Source organism: Calliphora vicina, chromosome 3 (genome assembly GCF_958450345.1).
Source record: "Calliphora vicina chromosome 3, idCalVici1.1, whole genome shotgun sequence".
Lineage (NCBI taxonomy): Eukaryota > Metazoa > Arthropoda > Insecta > Diptera > Calliphoridae > Calliphora > Calliphora vicina.
The window spans coordinates 4,023,598-4,042,694 of record NC_088782.1 but is presented as its reverse complement, the minus strand read 5'-3'; the positions used below and the strand labels follow the sequence as shown (position 1 = coordinate 4,042,694).

The 19,097-nt window shown below is 28.7% G+C and overlaps 2 protein-coding genes across 2 annotated transcripts in view; one reads left to right on the top strand and one right to left on the bottom strand.

Annotated features, from left to right (window-relative positions):
• Positions 1-10,235, bottom strand: part of LOC135954278 (uncharacterized) — a 47,652-nt gene extending 37,417 nt beyond the window's left edge. The window contains exon 1 of the mRNA XM_065504381.1: positions 10,006-10,235. The gene's annotated coding sequence lies outside the window, so the exon portion shown is untranslated. The remainder of the gene's footprint in view (positions 1-10,005) is intronic.
• A 1,622-nt stretch (positions 10,236-11,857) lies between these two features.
• Positions 11,858-14,029, top strand: LOC135954946 (LETM1 domain-containing protein 1). The gene is made up of 4 exons (XM_065505200.1): positions 11,858-12,156; positions 12,420-12,968; positions 13,049-13,337; positions 13,400-14,029. The coding sequence occupies exons 1-4, from the start codon at positions 12,047-12,049 to the stop codon at positions 13,772-13,774; spliced, it is 1,323 nt and encodes a 440-aa protein (XP_065361272.1). The 5' UTR covers positions 11,858-12,046; the 3' UTR covers positions 13,775-14,029.
• Positions 14,030-19,097: the final 5,068 nt, after the last annotated feature.

Below are 19,097 nucleotides of genomic sequence, written 5' to 3'. Positions count from 1 at the left end.
GCGAAAACTATTCATGGAGAACAATCACAAAGGATTGATCACAAGGATCATTACTTAATTTCAATAGCCTTCTTCCTTGTCATAGTTTTATATTTCTCTCTATCTTTCAGAACTGTCTTTTGTTTATATTTTTGATACATGTTACATAAAGCAATTTACTTTTACACAAACTTCTTTACCAAATCTCGAATTTTCTTTTTAATATACAAATTTTGTAAAATTAAAACAAAACTAAAACGTAACTATTAAATTTGTTAGGAATTCCGAACAAAATGTGTGACAGGACTGTATGTTTTCTAGTTGGTTTTTAAATATTTTACAGTAACGAATTCTGCCCAAAATCCGATTTCAGATCAGAATTACTTAGCTTTATTACGAGTGTCGTTGTCGAACACGAAAACGAGTAATTTTGTTAAATAGATAATACGATTGTAGAATACGACCAAAATTCAATGTTGTCATTGTCAAAAAATTGCATATGAAAGCAAATAAAAATGGACTATTCAATATTTTAAATGTGTGCCTTATCATTTAATTTTTAATTCAATTATATATGTATTTAACCACTTAATGTAAAATTACATTAATTTGAAACTCAGCTTCTAAATGCAAATTAAAGTGTCCTTAATTAAAATTACATAAATTGTAGCAAAACAAAGGAGAAACAACATTTAAAGTACGACTACATAATAAATTTATTTTATATATTTTTTCACACTACAAAACTAAATTATAGCAGTGTGTAATTAACCAATTGTGCATAGTAATTTATTTTTAAATGAAGTTGACATTAATTAACCAAGCGTGAGCCATTTTACACACGGCTGCTTTTAAAATAGTTTAGGAAAATTTGTTAGAGTAATGGAAATACACGATATGGTACTGTTTTTAAGTTGATATGGTGCGAAAACACATATACAGTACTGTAAAGAATACAAGAAATATTAAAATATTATTAAAATATTACAATTACAATTCCAATTTTTTTTTTTTATTTTATTAAAATGTGCTCATAACGAATAATTATTAAAAACATAAACATTAACCCTCATTAAGCAGCAATCTTTTTCAATTGAGACTAGTCGCAATGTATCAAATTTTAATAAAGAAAAAACCGCGTTTGAAAATAATCTCTTCACTTTTTAATTCGTAAACTTCATACAATTACCCCTATCGGCAATAACATGTGAAATTCTGTTCCCATGAAATATTCATTTTCCTCGAAAGGAAAATTGCTATCGTGATATTCCCATGAACTTTTCATTCACAATAGTTACTTTTGTTCGTAACAGCTGTTTATTGTTTACAAAATTCCATCTAAAAATTTCACAACTTGTTCACGTGAACAAAGTTGATGAAAGAAAAATGGGAAAAGGGAACATATTTCATGTGAAATATTAATTCGCGATAGGGGTGAATATTAAATTCAAAGTATTTAAAAGAATAATAAAAATAAAATTCCAGTAAAAATATATATTTTTATCAAAAAATAGCTAAAAATTTAGGGAATTTAAAAAATAGGGAAAAATTTACAATAAAAAGAATTGTTGCGACTATTATCTAAGGTTTATCAAACAAATTTTGTATGGAAATTTTGTTTTATAAACCTTTTATTAATTTAAATACGGTTTACACCCATATGTAATTTATTTATTTTTTTATAAAAAAAAATACTATTTGTACAAATCATATGGGTCAATTATGGATGGAAACTTCAGTTGTGTTGCCAGAGTACAACCACAAATTTCTGGTTGGCAATTTGGCAACAGAAAATGATAGTTGCCAGTTGCCATCTGTATATCAATTTGGAAACTGACAACGCAACTTTAGTTCTGTTGCCATCCATAAGACCCCTTTCACACTAGGCAATTTAGTTGCGCAAGTCTCTTGCCCAACAACAAAACAGCATGCAAAATTTTCTTGTTCTTAACCCGACATTATCTCTCGCATCTACAAACACAAGAGACTTGCGCAACTAAATTGCCTAACGGACCCATTGGTAGTATTATTAATTTTAGTTTCCATTTATATTTTCATTACGTTCATATTTTAACTATTCAGTTTGGCTTCAAATCGCGAAAAGTTTTCCAGTATGTTTTAGGTATGGTAATTGGGTCGACAAATAAATTAATTTAATTATAATATATTGAAGATAATCCTATACCCCCATGTCACAGAATTCCATACCCCTTGAAAGTGGAATTAATTCCGCATTTTTCTTCTTTAGAAAAAGTAAAACGAACATTTGTTTTCGGAATGAAACCACTTTCAGTTCTCTAAGGGGAATTGATAATAGTTTGTAACATAAATAAATACACATAGATGGGAAACTCTTCTGTCAAAGACCCAACTCAGTTGTCAAAAACCTAAGTGGCAATCAAAACTATGTGAAAACAAAAACAACACTCGTACATGTGATTATTTTGAGTAATTTTTTTGTTTGAGTTTTTTTCTATACATAGAGCGGTAACTCGCATGTCAAAGACCTAACTCAGTTGTCAAAAACCTAAGTGGGGAGAATGTATTAATAAAAAAAACTATGTGAAAACAAAAACAACACTCGTATGTGTAACTAGTTTGAGTAATTTTTTTGTTTGAGTTTTTTTTCTAGTTTCCGCTCTATGTATATTTTCTCTATGGTTTGTAATTTTTTGTTTTTCTCATATTTTTATATAATTGACAAATTCAAACGGAATCTGAAGAAGCTAAAACAAAATCAATAGGAATAATAACTATGGAATTGAAACCATTCCGAACGAAATGTGTGTTTTCCATCAATAAAATATTGAAACTCATATCAAATCCAATCAAATGATTTTCCAATTTGGATTCTTTTGACTTTCTGACTTGTTTGTGACATCACAAAAGACCCAAACATCCATAGATTTCTTTGGAAACGACCTATGTATGGTATATCATATTATGGTTACCGCAACCATATAAATATTTACCCTGACCATATTATTGTTAAATAATCATGTTATAAAAACAAGTACTCTTTAGATACCGTTATACGATCAAACCTATCGGACGACATATTTTTACCGAGTATGATTTTATGACCAAAAAAAATCAATTATCATGAGTCTAAACTCCTCAAATCAAAAGTAACATGTTGTAGATGTTATAAGAAAGTTTCTGACTTAAAATTACATATATTTCAATGGAAGAAATTGTAAAAAAGATAGAATGTAATTGATATAACAATATACGACAACTCATCAAACACTTTTTTAGTCGTCAAACATGTTGTTAGTTATATTTTTATAACATTTTTTATTGTGAAATATTAAAAATGTCGTTAAATTTAATAATCATGTTTCAATTTCTTGCGAGTGTTAGTATGTAGTAGCTAAATAAATTCCATGGCTTTTCTAGATATTTCTTTTTTTGTGTTTATTTCAAATATTCTTTAATACTTAAAAATAATTATTAAAATCAATACTTTTTACATTTATCGGTGCTAAAAATAAACCATAAACAACCACAGTGTAGGCAATGAATGAGTTTTTCCAACTAAAACTAAAAACTGCAACAATTCAATTTCTTTTACTTCTACCTTGAAATGCCATATATTACTTAGCAGGTGAAAAATATTTTCCATTGTGCTTTTCAATTTAAACCCCCTGCCCAAAATAACAAATCATTTTTTTTTTTAATTCTTAGAAGGAATAAATTCTTTGTTATTTCATATTTTTTAAGTTGCTATCATCTCTGGGAAAAAAAGAGTAGCAACCTCATGGGACAACCTTATAAATAAACAAAAGAAACAAGGCTAACAATAGCAACATGTTCCTGGAATATTGATAACAATATTTATACTTTTGAAATGTTATAAAAAGTAACCATACAAACAAACAAACACTTGGTTTAATTCAATGGGCGTAGCCATTGAAATATGTTGGAAAAAAAAATAAATACATAAAACAAAATAAAATAAAACCTCATTGATTGCACTAAAATATTAATGACCTTTGTTGGTTTTATGTTTCATTTTTCTCTTTTCTTTATTTTATAAATTGTTAAAACGTTTGGTTGGTGTCCAACAAACAAGTTTCGTTTATGAAATAGAAGCAAAACTGTCAAATTTAAGTGAAAAAATTGTCTAAAGAAAATATTTAAGTCAAATAAACAACAAAGAGGAAATGGTACAATTTCTCTGAGCTCGTCGTACACTTGCACACACATTCTCATACCTGAAGAAGGTTTATTAACGAAGCCTAAAATGCCACTACGTTGAATTGAACTAAAAAAAAACAACAACAAGACGATCTCTTGTAATGCTCATACGTACTGTTGTACCGTAATAAGTACTATACACATGTTTAGCATTACGACGGTACTCTTCTTCCTACATACACACATATGTACATAAAAGTGTAAATAAAACATATATACAAACATCTAAACATATATCTGTATATATCCTAGGTGTGTAGATATGTTTGCTTGTATGTATGTATATAGTTGTGTTAAGTAATAGCATTTAAAACAATATACAAAAAATGTAAAAAGAAAATAAAATAGACGGTAAAGAAGACGACACAACAAAGTGCCCACTAAAAACCTGGTGATGTTGTTGGTTTGTTGTGCAAACATTTCTCTTACAAACACACATCTACATTTACACATAGTATACAAACACTTGTGTGGTACAGTAAATAAACTTTTACAACTGAATACCTAAAGATGACTTTATACCTCGTACTTATATACATATATATTTTTTGTACCAACAATATTGAGGACAGACATTAAGAGGAATTAATTCGTTCAGTACTTTAAGCATTAGATTTTGCAGGTATAATTCAAAATTTGTATGAAAATTTTGTTGTCAATTTTAAAAATTGTTTATAAATACATACATATGAGTGTAATTATATAGCTTCATTCAAAAGATTTTATTTAAATTAAATTCATTCATTTATTCCACAATTCAATTATTAAATTTTTGTTAATTCAAATCTAGTTGAATTAAAACACTTTTTTTATTCAATTTGTTTACAAAATGAATTGAAAAAAATTTTCAAAATCATATTTTCTAATAGATTGTTTATTTTGTTGTTGTTCAATAAATTATTTTAAGGTATTTGATAATGGATTTGAATTGCAGAATATTTGAATTATTCAATAAGGAATTAATAGCATAAAGTATGAATTCACAAAGGAATGAATTAAATACGATTGAAGTACTCGTGCTAAATGATTTAATGGAAGGTTAAGAGAATATTTTCGAACATTAAATTTAAAAAATGCTTATTTTTTCAGAAATTGTGATCAAATTTATAAAATTAGCAATCTTTGAAGTACAAAATATATATATTTTTTCCAAATACTTTTTAAGGTATTTTCAGACTTCATTACTGAATATTAAAACTTGTCAAACACTCATGTATTATATTACAATTTCATCGTCCGGATTATAACACAAATGATTTTTTTTTTGTTTACGGTCGGTATTTAAAATTATTATATTATACCATGATACATGACTCATTTGGAAGAGTTTTCAATATTTAGCCCTATAACGTCAAACTTTGATTTTTCCATATTTTTTTATATTTTCTTTTGTTTGACGTTTCAAAAATTGTATAATTGAGAATTTATTTTCTACTGGGTGTACCTTATGTTGTTGTTAGAGTTGTCAAATATTCGACATATTCTAAAAACCGGTTTTCGAATAATTCGAAAAAGCATAATTTTTAAAAACCTGTTTTCGGTTTTTTCTATCAAAAACCGGATTCGAATAACCGGTTTTTAGCCTTTTTTGTCAACTGGCGACCCCACAAAGTATATATATTCTGGATCGTTATAGATAGCGAAGTCGATATTGCCATGTCCGTCTGTCCGCCACTATATTGAAATCAACTTTCCGTGGCCCCCAAATAACTTACATACGTGATTCATACATCAATATATCGGGAATTCTTCCGGCTCGATTTCTATTTAAAATCAAGAAAATCGGTACAGTAGTTGGACCCTACAAGGGGTGAAAATCGGAAAAATATGTTTTTAATTTTTTTGTCAGAAATTATTTTTCCCCAAAAAAAATTTTTTAAAAATAAAAAATTAAAAAAAAAATTGGAAAAAACTTTTTTTAAAAAAACTAAAAAACTATTTTTAAGTATAATTTGGTGAAGCCGAGTATAGCTCGGCACAGCCGAATAATTCGGTATTTATACAATTCAAATCAATATATATGTACGTATGAAAATAAATTGTTTTGAATTGTATAAAACTAATTTTGAATACCGACCGTAATAAATACAATTAAAGCAAACAATAAACGTGAAGAAAGTATTTTTGACATACCGAATGTTTTCAATATTCATTATTACATTTATAGTAAAACAAGGTTGGCTAACGTTAGCACTAAGCTGCCGTTACCCCTAAAATATGCATTCAGCTCGACTCCCGTTAAGCAAACAACTGCAATTATCTTTACCGATAGAAAACCGCTACCAAAATAACTGCAATTATCGTTATTCTATAAATAATTGTACGCATTTTTCTATAGAAGTTAAAATGTAATAAAATACCAACTATTATTTTAAATACTTGTTAGTTTTATTGAAGTTACTTTTAGCAAAATAATAGCAAATACAGTTGATGGTAAAATATCGTAACCGAATTAATACAATTTAGCGTTAGCGTTACCTTTTAACCATTTCTAAGTTAGTATAGAAAAACACAAGCTTGCGGACTGGTGAAAAATAAAATCCGCAGCGCTACATTAAATTTGCATTTTCTCTGAACCCACATTAAAATCCATAAGCTTGTGTTTCAACAGTTACGGTTCTATTTTCTGCATGAACCAAGGCGTATACGTAATATTGATGAATCATAACAAGTATTCTCAAGAATAATATGAAGTATACTTCAGGGATAATAAATCGAATTTAAAATATTGTATCAAATTAGGAAAAAAATTACCAATTATATTAAAATGGAGCAAAACTAAAAAATATAAATATTAAGTAGAAATTTATAACCGATTATGGCCTATGGGCCAGGTTGTTGAATAAGAAAAATGTCAAGGTAATAAGCTTTATGTGTATCGTATAAGGCAACAAAATCTAAAAAATTTTAAAAGATTTTTAAACCACTTTTGATATATTGGGGTTCCAGTAGTACAAATGTGGTCCAAATTTAAAATTTTATGGTGAGGTTTTTTTTAAAAAACATTTTAATAATAATTTTTTTTTGTCGTTTCTCCCCATAATTATTGATAACTCAAAAAGAAAAGTTAAGATTTAATAGGAAATCGAGTATATAAACGGATTAAAGGTTATGTAAATTTAAATTTTTCTAAGTTTATTTTAATAATATCGGATAAACCCCTTTTGAGTTATCATTAATTATGTGGAGAAACGTCTAACAAAATTTATAATTTTACTTAAAAATTTAAATAAAATCTCCATAGAATTGAAAAATTTTACCATTTTTGTACATATTTAGATAGCCATGATGTGTTATTGAATGGATCCATTCTACTTCTTCAAACCTTTTTCAAATCAACTAAGAAATTATTGCTTTTAATGTGTTTGAAACTCTCGAAAGTGTATTTTTTGTGTGGTACACTACGTTCAGATTAGCAAATAACACAGTGCAACACGCAAAAAAGTATTCATATTATCAGACTCATATCTTGCAAACAGTTCGGAATTTTGAATTTTTTAAAGTTTTTTTGCGATTTTGATCTTGAAGGTGAAGTTTTTTTGATTTTAAATATTCATAATTTTTGTTCTTTATGACAAGGGTTACAACTTTGCCTGAGAGAGTAAATCAAAATTCTAAACAGTTTGACTGAGAAAATTATCACTTTTTTGCAAAAATTACACCAAGGCCCCAAATCTTTGGGGGCCAATAAAAAAAGTGCATGACTTTGGGCAAAACTGGGACACGCGGGCCTTTTTGGTTTGGCCTTTTATCACGTAATGGAGTGGAAAAAAATACACACAGCGTAAGCTTATCGAAAAAAGCGCAATTATGTAAAGAAATAAACCCGCATTTGTAAACAAAAGCTGTGATTCAAACAGAATACACTGTTTTCAAGAAGGATCTCCAATCATCAATATTATGACATGAGAGAAGTAGCAATGCAAACTTATTGTCTTTTTTATACTTTCATGTACTTGTAGTCCCTGAAATTTGGTTGCCTTTTCTTCACTTAATTCCAAAATGGCACAATTCACAAAAATTGAAAGTATTAGAAAATAGTATATTGTATTAAAAGAGGAAATAATTAAGAAAATGAAATAATTCTTTGTAATAACTAAAAATTTGCTGAAATTTATGTGTGGTTCTTTGATTGTTGCTGCTTCTGTTTTCTGTTGATATTTTAGTTTTTGTTGTTGTTATTGTTGTAGTCGTGTTAAAACATATGTTGTTTGAACATGGATGGATATATTACCAAGTACTCGTACTATATGAACTCATATTGCCAGTACATATGAACATACTGGCAATAGCAACACAAATGTATACAATCATACATATTACGTATGTATATATAAAAACATTAGACCGGCTGTATTTGTATAAAACCAATAAATGGTGATGGTGTTCTCAACTAAAATAAAAATTTTGCTAGTTTTTTCATACCGAATGACAAAAATATTAGATTTTTACGAGTTTTTCGGAAAATGTTTAATAATTGTTGTAATTTTAAAAATTTTTGATTATATGTATTTCGAAATATCCAATTATATTTGAGTATTTTCTAATTGTATTTCAGAATATTCCAATTATTGCGTTAAAAATAAAGAAATAATAAAAATATTTTATTAAAATATTCAAATGTATTTCAGAATTTTCTAATAAAATGTACTTTCTAATATAAGAAATTTCTGAAAAACAAATGGACACTTCTGTAATATAATTGGAATATTCTGAAATTCAATTATAATTTTTTGAAATAGAATTAGAAAGTATGGTTGAACACGAAATATAGTATTTCAGATTTCTAATTAAATTAAAAACTTCTGAATTATAATTGGAAATATCTGAAATACAATTAGAAAGAGGTATGAATGTATGAAGTAGTTTAATTTGAGTTTGATACAATAGAATTAATTGGGAGCGACCCTAATACACATACATATTTATAATCGCAGAATGTTGTATGTATACATGAGTGAGTTTTTCTTTTTGAATATCAGCAGTGGAAGCAAAAGAAACATGTTGTTTGCTACATGTTTATATATTTGAAAATTGTGTGCTATACAATATACAATCATACATACATACATTCGAGTATAAACATACAAATGTATGTTTGAATAAAATATGTACATATTTTGTTTTTGGTTGAAAATAACAAACGCACAAAAGTAGTAAAGTTAGAAATACTTATGAATTACAAGTCACAACAAGATGATGTTACTTTTAGAAACTTATAGTACATGATGACACTGAAGACCTAATACCGTCACGAATACATACACACATCTATACATACATATAAACGCACGTATCTGTGTGTGTATGTTTGCAGCTGCATGCTTGCTTGCACTTGTGTTTATATACACAAAACTACGTACTACATACAGACATACATACATACATAAGTACACAGTTCATATATAAATAAGTTTAAGTTACACCATGAAATGTTTTGTTTTGGTGTTGTGTTCGTAAGAGTGTGAGTATGTTTAGAACGTGTGTGTAAATAAATCCATACATACATATCTACCTACATATACATATGTATGTATGTGTTTTTACTTTTTTCAAGGTTTCATAGAGTATTTCTTGAAATCTTTTTCTTTAGTTTCCACTTTTATTTGTTTGCTTCACTTCAACACTTTTTTCTTTTATATGCATTCCTCTTTTTAAGCAAAATATAAAATAGTAAATAAAAATAATAACACCTAAAAGTATGCTGTGATTTTTGTTCCCAACTTTATTCACTTTATTTTGCAAAAGAAAATTTCTTTCTTTTCAACACATTCATTATTTTATTTTTTTTTTTATCTAAATTTTTTTCTTCTAATTTTTACGCACTTTTCTCAATTTTTATAGATTTAAAACTGTTTGTTTGACCAGCATGTGTACACCGTTTCGTCGTTAATTCAATGTTAAATGATGCTCATTCTCGTTTCCCGCAATTTACATGTCTACCACTTTTTATTCTTGTACAAAGTATAAAAAAAACATTTCAAACAAAAATAAATCTGCTGTAAATATAGCGGAGTGAAGCTGCGAATACGTTTATCTAAGGCATATGTCTGGAGCTAAACTGTTGGCAAATTTTCGTCGTTTGGTCTTTACAAGGTAAGAGATTCAGTTCAGTTTGTTGTCCATAAGACACTTTTTATGATTACTCAATTTTATTGTTAAGAGTACAGTGAGAACGACACAAGCGCATAAAGTGTTCCGGGGGATTAACCCTTGACGTACATAAAACTATTATTTTGCCATATTGGCTACGAGTAAAAACTAAACAAAGCATTATTGGTTTGAAAAGCAGAAACAAAATTCATTAAATGCATGGATTTTTTATAGTTGTAATAAATTTAAAGCAAAGAAATGTACTAATTAGTAATTTAATTTTCAAAATCCAATTAAATTTTATCTCTTAACTATTCCATTAAAGGATTCATTACAAATTAATTCATAGGCTTTATTCCTTTATTTATATTATTTTGATATTGAATTCATTTTATTGAGAATTAATTCCTTAAAATGCATTAGAAAAATCTTAATAAAATTTATTGAATGATTAAATTGAATTCAAATCTATTACAAATAGTCTTTAGATAAATTTGTTCAATTCACTTTGTAAATTATTAAAAACAAAACAATTTAAATTAGATTTGCATTTGGGATTATCCATGTGAAAGCGGACAGCAGCGATTTTAATTAAATTTTCCACATACATAATATATCCAATATGTTCCTCATATCAGAGACTTTTTCAATGGAAACCCATTCCGATGTAAAAATATCGCGATTTGAAAACTGAATTTTTTTAAAATTGTCTAAAATTATATACACATAAATTTTACATTAATGACAACTGAACTGACAGCTTATTACTTAGCAATAACTGCTCAGGCAATCATTGCGCAATGGATTGCTACATATGGCAATTTGCTGTCTACACTCGCAAATTTCATTGACGCAATCAAATCTGACAATTGCAGCAATAAATATAAATATTGATACATTATTGACATGATAAACGTCAAAATGGTTGTCAAGATAAAAAATTATCAGGTATAGTTCCCATTTATTAGTATTATTGCTTCGTTATGACAAAATTGTTAGTGTTTTTGCTCAGATATCTTTGTGTTGAAAACAAAACTCATTTATTGTTATAATAAATATTTGTCAAGTATAGACAGGGGCTTATTCATACTAAATTTGTTTGTTAAGTTTTTAGTTTGTTGATATTATATGTTGTAAACATCGAGAATACTTGTTTCTAACATAAATTCCAGTAAAAAATGATTTCAACTTTTAATGTTCTGTCAGATGTAAATAAAATTATCATTCAGTTGACGTGTGCGTTAAATTTTTCGATTCCCTCTATGGATCTAACAATCTGGCAATGCCTGTAAACAAAGTAAATTAATAAAGTAGCGACAGTACTACAACAAATACAACATTTACAAAAACCACAAGCAATTTTGTTTTTGGTTTAAGGTCTGAGCTGTCAAAGTTGCCTGTTGTTGTTTTTGCTTTTGGGCTTGTTGTAATTTTCGCCACAACAACCACAAGTGAATTGACAGTTCAGACCAAAGTAAAAAAAATAGTCAGCTGTTCTACTGAGTCTACTTTATAAATTTACTTTGCCTGTAAACATATGTTTTTGTTATTTGTGTATTGACATTCGAATGTTTTTATTCTTGGATTTCGTTCAAATTACACCGGAATATTGCAGCATTGCACCAAAAAATATATATAGAAAAAATAAATTTGCTACTTGCAACGGACACTGCAAAGGCGAGGAAGTCTTCAAAAAACCTTTTGCGGTTTTTTCTCTGTGAGATTGTTGAAAGTGAGGTCTTGGATTAAGTGTTAGTCAAAAAAAAACTTCAAAATGACCTTGGCACTTCGTCTGACACGCTTGCCGGTCATCGTTTACCAAGAGACAGTGTTCCAACACAGCTGTTTAGGTAACCCTCTAAGAAGACAATACGTAACTTCTAGGTAAGTACCAAGAAATTGTAGAATTGCAAACATTTTCAACTTTTTCCATTGATATTGCGTCTAATTTTTCAAGATGAATTTTACAATTTGGTTAATTTTGCTGTTCATATAAGGAAATGCAATAGGTTTCTTCTTTGCACGTAATGCAAAATCTTATTATTATAATTTAAGTCGTCATACAATATCAAGTGTAAAATATATTTGTTCCTACATTAATCATGATATAAATTTTTTATTTATTATGAATTGAAAATAATTTGTAGTGATCCTAGCACAAAAAAGCCACCTGCCGCATCAACATCTCCTATACCGCCTAAGAGTGCAGAATTTACACCACCGCCAAAAGAGATTGCAGATAAACAAAAACCTTTTGTGAGTTCGAAAAGTGGTGAAACAACTGCCAAAACTTTATCGGAAAGTGTCAACAAGTTGCAACAACTGGCTGAGAAAAAACAAGAAGCCGTCTCAAAGGTAAAGCTATCGACACAACAAGTACGCAAAAATGTTCGTGGATATATGTTTACTCGATTCTTTGACTATGTCAAAAATTACGATACAGTTTTGGAGAAGAATTTCCCTTCGGCAGTAAAGGTATATCGGGTATTTTTTGACGGCGTCAAAGAGTTCTTTTCGGATATGAAACGATTTTTGAAGGTTTCTCGCATAGTAAACTCCTCAGCCAAAGGTCTCAAGTCTCTAAATAGACAGGAATTGGAATTATATATGCAAATGCCTAGAGATATGGTGAAAGTAGCTCCAGCTTTAATTTTCTCTTCACTGCCTTTTGTGGGTTATGCCATATTTCCCCTGGTGTAAGTTTTTTCTATACCTAAAATTTTAAACATTTCTATATACATATGTACTTAACAAATAATATTTATTCATCTTCTAGCGTTATGTATCCTCGTTCATTTTTGACATCACACTTTTGGACGCTACAACAAAAGTCTGAATTTAAGCAATTCTATTTTCACGAACGATTGACATACAATAAAGCGGTTCTTCGTTGTTTACAAGCCAAACTAAAGTCAACCAAAAAACATCCGAAACATGAAGAATTTCGTAATGTTTTGGGCCAATTGGGCAGTGGTACACATCCCTCTGTAGAGCAGATATTAGATATTAAGGATATTTTTGCTGATGCACCATATAGTTTAATTTCTTTACCCGGCAAACATATCGTAAGTTCTTTTAAATATTAAATTGCATCGAATGTTTGAACTATTTTTTCTTGATATTTTAGAAATTGCTTAATAAATTACATGGCATACCCAGAGGCTGGTTTAAACGACACAGCCTTTATGAACATGCTTTTCTAGTCCACTATATGGATCAGGCTATAGGTCGTGAGGGTGGTGTTCACAATATGCCCTTGGAATCTTTACGCAATGCTTGTTATATACGTGGTTTAAATCCCGTTAATTTGAGCACCGATGAAATGGTTGAGTGGTTGCGTGATTGGATTCAAATTTCCAATACCATTACAGTCGAGCATGTTACATTGTTTTTGCATTTGCCTTTGTTTTTGGGCTACAATCATCCAAATAACTGGAAATTGATTTATGGCAAAGACAATATACAGAAACATCAACAGCAACAAACATCTTCGGCAGATTAAGTTATACACATTATGGAATGGCAAGGAAGGTTTTTTAAAATGACAAATGTATGTACATTTAACATTATTACTGGTAATTTAGAAATGCTGAGCACTTTGTTAATTGATGTATGGAAAATGTACAGATACAGACAGAGCTGATATGTATACGTATTCGATTTATGATTAAATAAATGAAACATTTTTTGTTATGTTTAGTTCCTTTTATAAAAAAAATTAGAAGAAATAAAATGAAAGTTTTTGAATTAATTAAAACTATTTTTTATGATAGGGATTTTAGGTCTTGTTTATGATACAATAATTGTAGAAGGTAGAATCACTAGGGAGAGTTTTCAATATTTAGCCCTATAACGTCAAACTTTGATTTTGATTTTTTTCATATTTTTTTATATTTTCTTTTGTTTGACGTTATAAGAATTGTATAACTGAGAATTTATTTTCTACTGGGTGTACATCATGGTACAATCAGTTACCAGGTACAATTATTAGAGAGAGTTTTCATTATTCAACCCTAAAACGTCAAACTATGTGTTTAATTACTTACCTTTTTTCAATTTGTTACCGCGATATTTTTATACATTTTTAACGTTTTAATTGAAATTAGCACACATTTATTTAATAAAATATTGTTTTTCTTCAATTATTAATGAATTTATGGTTGAAATTGAATTTTTTCGTAACAAAAATTTAAATTCAATTATTTTTGTTTGGCATTTCCTTTTTATATTTTTTAATTTTCTTTTGTTTGATGTTATAGGGAATGTATAATTGAGAGCATACTTTCTAATAATTGTACCTTGCTAATTCTACAATGGGTGTACATTATGTTGTTGTATCATGTTCTTATTCATAATCAATTTTTAAATTTGCCAAAGCTTTATAAAACAGATTTTATGAGGTAATTTTTGTTTATAAATTTAAACATTGATAACTTGGTAACTTACGGAACAATATCTTCAATAGACATACATATATATTTAAAATGTTTAAATATTTGATAATAGAGTTTTGGAACTGCCGTTAAAAAATTGGTCATACCTGTGAAGAGGTAGCGGTATCCTACAAACACATAAACTCATATACAGTGGTGGCCAGGAATTTAAGACAAACATTGTTTGCTAAATTCCACGTGATTGTCAATTATTTTTTCAAATATTTCCACAAATATGTATGCATGAGGACTGTTTTAACACACAAGTGTGTTTTATTCGACTGTGTCAATTCATACATATTCACCACGAACACATACAATTTTTCTACAACTTGACCAATAAAATTTTTTTTAAATAAACATATTTTCTCACATTTATATCATTATATTTTTATTATTATAAAATATTCGGACCAAATTTCGTATTTTTAGTTCCATTAGTTTCGGTCATATCATGTTATTAACAGCGGATGTTCGCTGAGGTGGGTCAACGTATTTCCACATATCTTTGTCTATATATGTTTTACCGATTTTTCCAAACATTTTTCAGAAACTAGAAACATTAACAAAAATTTCATACCCTTAGAGGTCCTTTTATTTTGGCTCTATCGCACTTAAAATTCAGTTGATGAAAAAAAATCAAGTATTTGTCTTAAATTGGTGGCCACCACTGTACATGAAAATATGGATATATTTTAAGTAAAAATTAGCTTATATTTCAATATTTCTCAAAATACGGAGAGTTTTTAGTAACTTTAAAATGCACCACAAAACTATAGATACATAGCACAAATCTATTGGTCGGCTGTACATGTTGTTTCAGCAGTATGGTGTCACACAGTGCTCGATACAATAAATTTATTGATACAAAAAATGTTCAATGAATAACTTCAAGAAATGGATCTGTTAACTGGTCTTCTCGTTCATGTGATTTGACGCTATTAGATTATTTTCTCTGGGGATATGTAGCTCCAAGTCCCAGCTCTATGCAAATAAACAAGAAACGATCGAGCATTATAATAGTACTCCAGATATGCAATAATAAATTTTTATTTCGTATGGGAGGTACCACGCCCATTGTACCTATATAGGTCAATTGTAAATCTAAACCATCCAAGGACCCACTCAAACACACACACACAATAAATAAAAGGCGACTATTCCATTTTGAAGTTTATCATGATAAAAATTTATCAGGTATAACCAGTGGGTTATACTTAGACCCCTTTCACATTAGGCAATTATTAGTTGCGCAAGTCTTCTGCGCAATTTTTGTAGATGTCAAAGGTAAGGTCGGGTTAAGGTTGGTTTGTTCTTTCATTCTTTTATACCCTTCACCTTCTTGAGAAGGATATATATAAGTTTGTCATTCCGTTTGTAAATTCCACAATATAATTAAACGACACTATAAAGTATACAGTGAGCCTCAAAAGTGAGTAAACACCAACAATTATTTGATTTTTTTTAAATTAATGAAAATTCTAAAATCTATCCATCAATACAAATTTAAAAGTTTCGGTTTGTTGGAGATTGAGTTGAATAATAGATTCAGTTCTGAAGAAAAAATGATTTAAGTCGGAATATAATGATTTTTATGATCTTAAAAAAATCAAAAAATTCACTGGTGTATACTCACTTCTGAGGCTGTGTGTATATGTATATTCTGAATCCTTATAGATAGCGGAGTCGATTAAGCCATGTCCGTCTGCCTGTCATTCATACATCAATATCTTCGGAATTCTTCCGGCTCGGTTGCTATTAAAAATCGGTCCACAAATGGCTGAGATTTAAGGAAAAAACCAGGACAACCTCGATTTTTGCCCTATGTTTTACCTATGTATATCTGGATTACTAAGTCATTAATATAGACAATATGGATATCTAATGATAGATATTTCAAAGACCTTTGCAGCGACATATATAAGACCATAGTAAGTTGTTCCTACAATGGGTCAAAATCTGAAAAAATATTTGTTAACCCTAATTTTTTTTTTCACCAAAAGTTTTTTTTTGCTAAATATTAAAAAAAATGTTTTAAAATTTAAAAAAAAAACAATTAAAAAAATTAAAAAAAAACTGGAAAAAAAAATGTTGTTTACCTAAAAATATTTAAAATTTTAATTTTGAACTATAATTTGGTGAAGGGTATATACGATTCGGCACGGACGAATATAGCTATCTTACTTGTTTTTTTTTTTTGGAAATGAAAAACAGACGCGCAACTAAATTGCAGAAGGCCCTATCTCAATATTAATTTCCAAAAAAGTAAGTTTACAGTTGTATACGTAGAGAATAGACATAGAGCGGAAACTCTCCTGTCAAAGACCTAACTCAGTTGTCAGAAGCCTAAGTGGTGAGAATGTATTAGTAGAAAAAACTATGTGAAAACAAAAACAACACTCGTATGTGTGATTATTTTGAGTTTTTTTTTCTAGTTTCCGTTCTATGTTTCCTATAGTAATTGAAAATGTTATTTTCGTAATTGAATTTACATTTTTAGTTTTTTCTATGTACATAACAGGGTACACTTAGAAAGGTGACTGCGATGAAACAGCTGATTATTTTTTTTATTCAGTTTGAATTGTCAATTCACATGTGGTTGTTGTGGCGAAAAATACAACAAACCCAAAAGCAAAAACAACAACAGGAAAATTTGACAGGTCATCTACTTTTTAACAAAAACAAAGTACCTGTTGTTATTGTATTGTTGTAGTAATGCAGTCACCTTTCTAAGTGTGCCCTGAACCTATGTTCAAAAATAACGAAAACTTGTAAACATGTTCCCAATCATAGTTTAGCAATTTTGAACTAAATGTCCAAATACAAGCTTCAAGTTATCTATAATAAATTTACTAAAGGTCCAAAAATAAGTTATTTAAAGCAATTTGGAATATAAATTAGACTTTTCCAGCGCTGTGAATGAACAAGTAACATCGTGCTAACTAACTACTAACATTTATATGTGTAAATTTCCATAAGAGAAAGATGACAGCTCGCTAGTTAGCATAAACATTTTGTTATACATGTGGCTGATAATATTTTAAAGCTATGTTGATTAGGCTGGCCCCCCAAAAAAAAGTGTGGACAATTTTAAGACTTTTAAATTTGTAGATATGTATAAATATTATAAATTATTAGTTTAAATTAATATGTACGTATAAATTTCATATAATTTCACCGAAACGGGTTTTTCCGTTTTTCAAATGAAAAAATGTTTTCCTAAAATATCTATGAAGTCGTAAAACAATAAAATGTGTATTATGTAATATCCACATCTTTCATTTATCTCATTTAATAAATAGGTAGAAACATTGACAAGTAAGAAAATATAGTCGGTCAAGCCCGACCATATACTACACTACACCAATCTAATTATAGACCAATCGCCATACAATTAGGTGGCATGACTTCTGTATATGTATATGAAACATTTTTAAGAAATCTATACTCACTAAATGATTTTCGGAAGTGGGCAACATATGGGAGCTATGACTAATTATGGACCGATCGTTATAAAATTTAGTGACATTACTTTTGTATATATGTGTATAAATTATTTGTATTGAATTTTATTGGAATACCAAAATTTTTAAGAGCTTTATATTTGTTAGAGCTATGACCGTTCATCACAAAATTTGGTAAGGCGAGTTCGGCTTATATAAAACTTATTTTTGCTTAATTTGTTTTGGATTCTGTATAACTAAGATATTTATGAGAGTTTAACTATTTCCAGATAGGGCAATCGTACGGGGGTTAGGAGAATTAATAGACCGATTCTATCCAAATATTGTCCTTGGGGCAATAGAAGAGCGATAGATTAGTATACTTTAAGGTGGGTGTGTTGGGACAATATTATGTTACAAACATCAGCACTAACAAAAAATATACTCTCCCCACTATAGTGGTGTAGGGTATAAAAATGACAAATAATTATTTTGGGTGAAATGTTGAAAGTATTTTAATTAAACAAATACCTATATAATTACTAGTTGACCGACCGGTAGCATTTACTAATGTTAGTTCTTCAAGTTTATCCAACCCACATACACCTGCCTGTTCTTATTTATTTGCAAATAAAATATATTAATTTGTACTGCATACTTTAGGTAACTTTTTTATTACAGTTGACTGGACTTAAAAAAAATGTCCGAGTTTTACCCCGAATATTTGAATTTTTTTTTCTTTGCAAACCATCTGCTGAACATTTTTAATCGAATAAAAACAAATAAGCCAAATCGCTCCAGCCGTTCTCACGTGATGCCATTACATACATTGACCATTTTTATATATCGATGGCTTAATTAGAAAGGTCGTATCTCAACTTTTAGTTACTTTACAGTAGAAGGAAAAAACTCAATAATATCAGAAAGTGAAATTGAAAAAAAAACAACT

What these genes read in the sequence shown, in the direction of transcription:
- LOC135954946 (XM_065505200.1), top strand. Translation starts at nt 12,047, where the DNA reads ATGACCTTGGCACTTCGTCTGACACGCTTGCCGGTCATCGTTTACCAA. An exon ending in AGACAATACGTAACTTCTAG is followed by an intron (nt 12,157 to 12,419) that starts GTAAGTACCAAG and finishes AATAATTTGTAG; the next exon opens with TGATCCTAGCACAAAAAAGC. An exon ending in TATGCCATATTTCCCCTGGT is followed by an intron (nt 12,969 to 13,048) that starts GTAAGTTTTTTC and finishes TTCATCTTCTAG; the next exon opens with CGTTATGTATCCTCGTTCAT.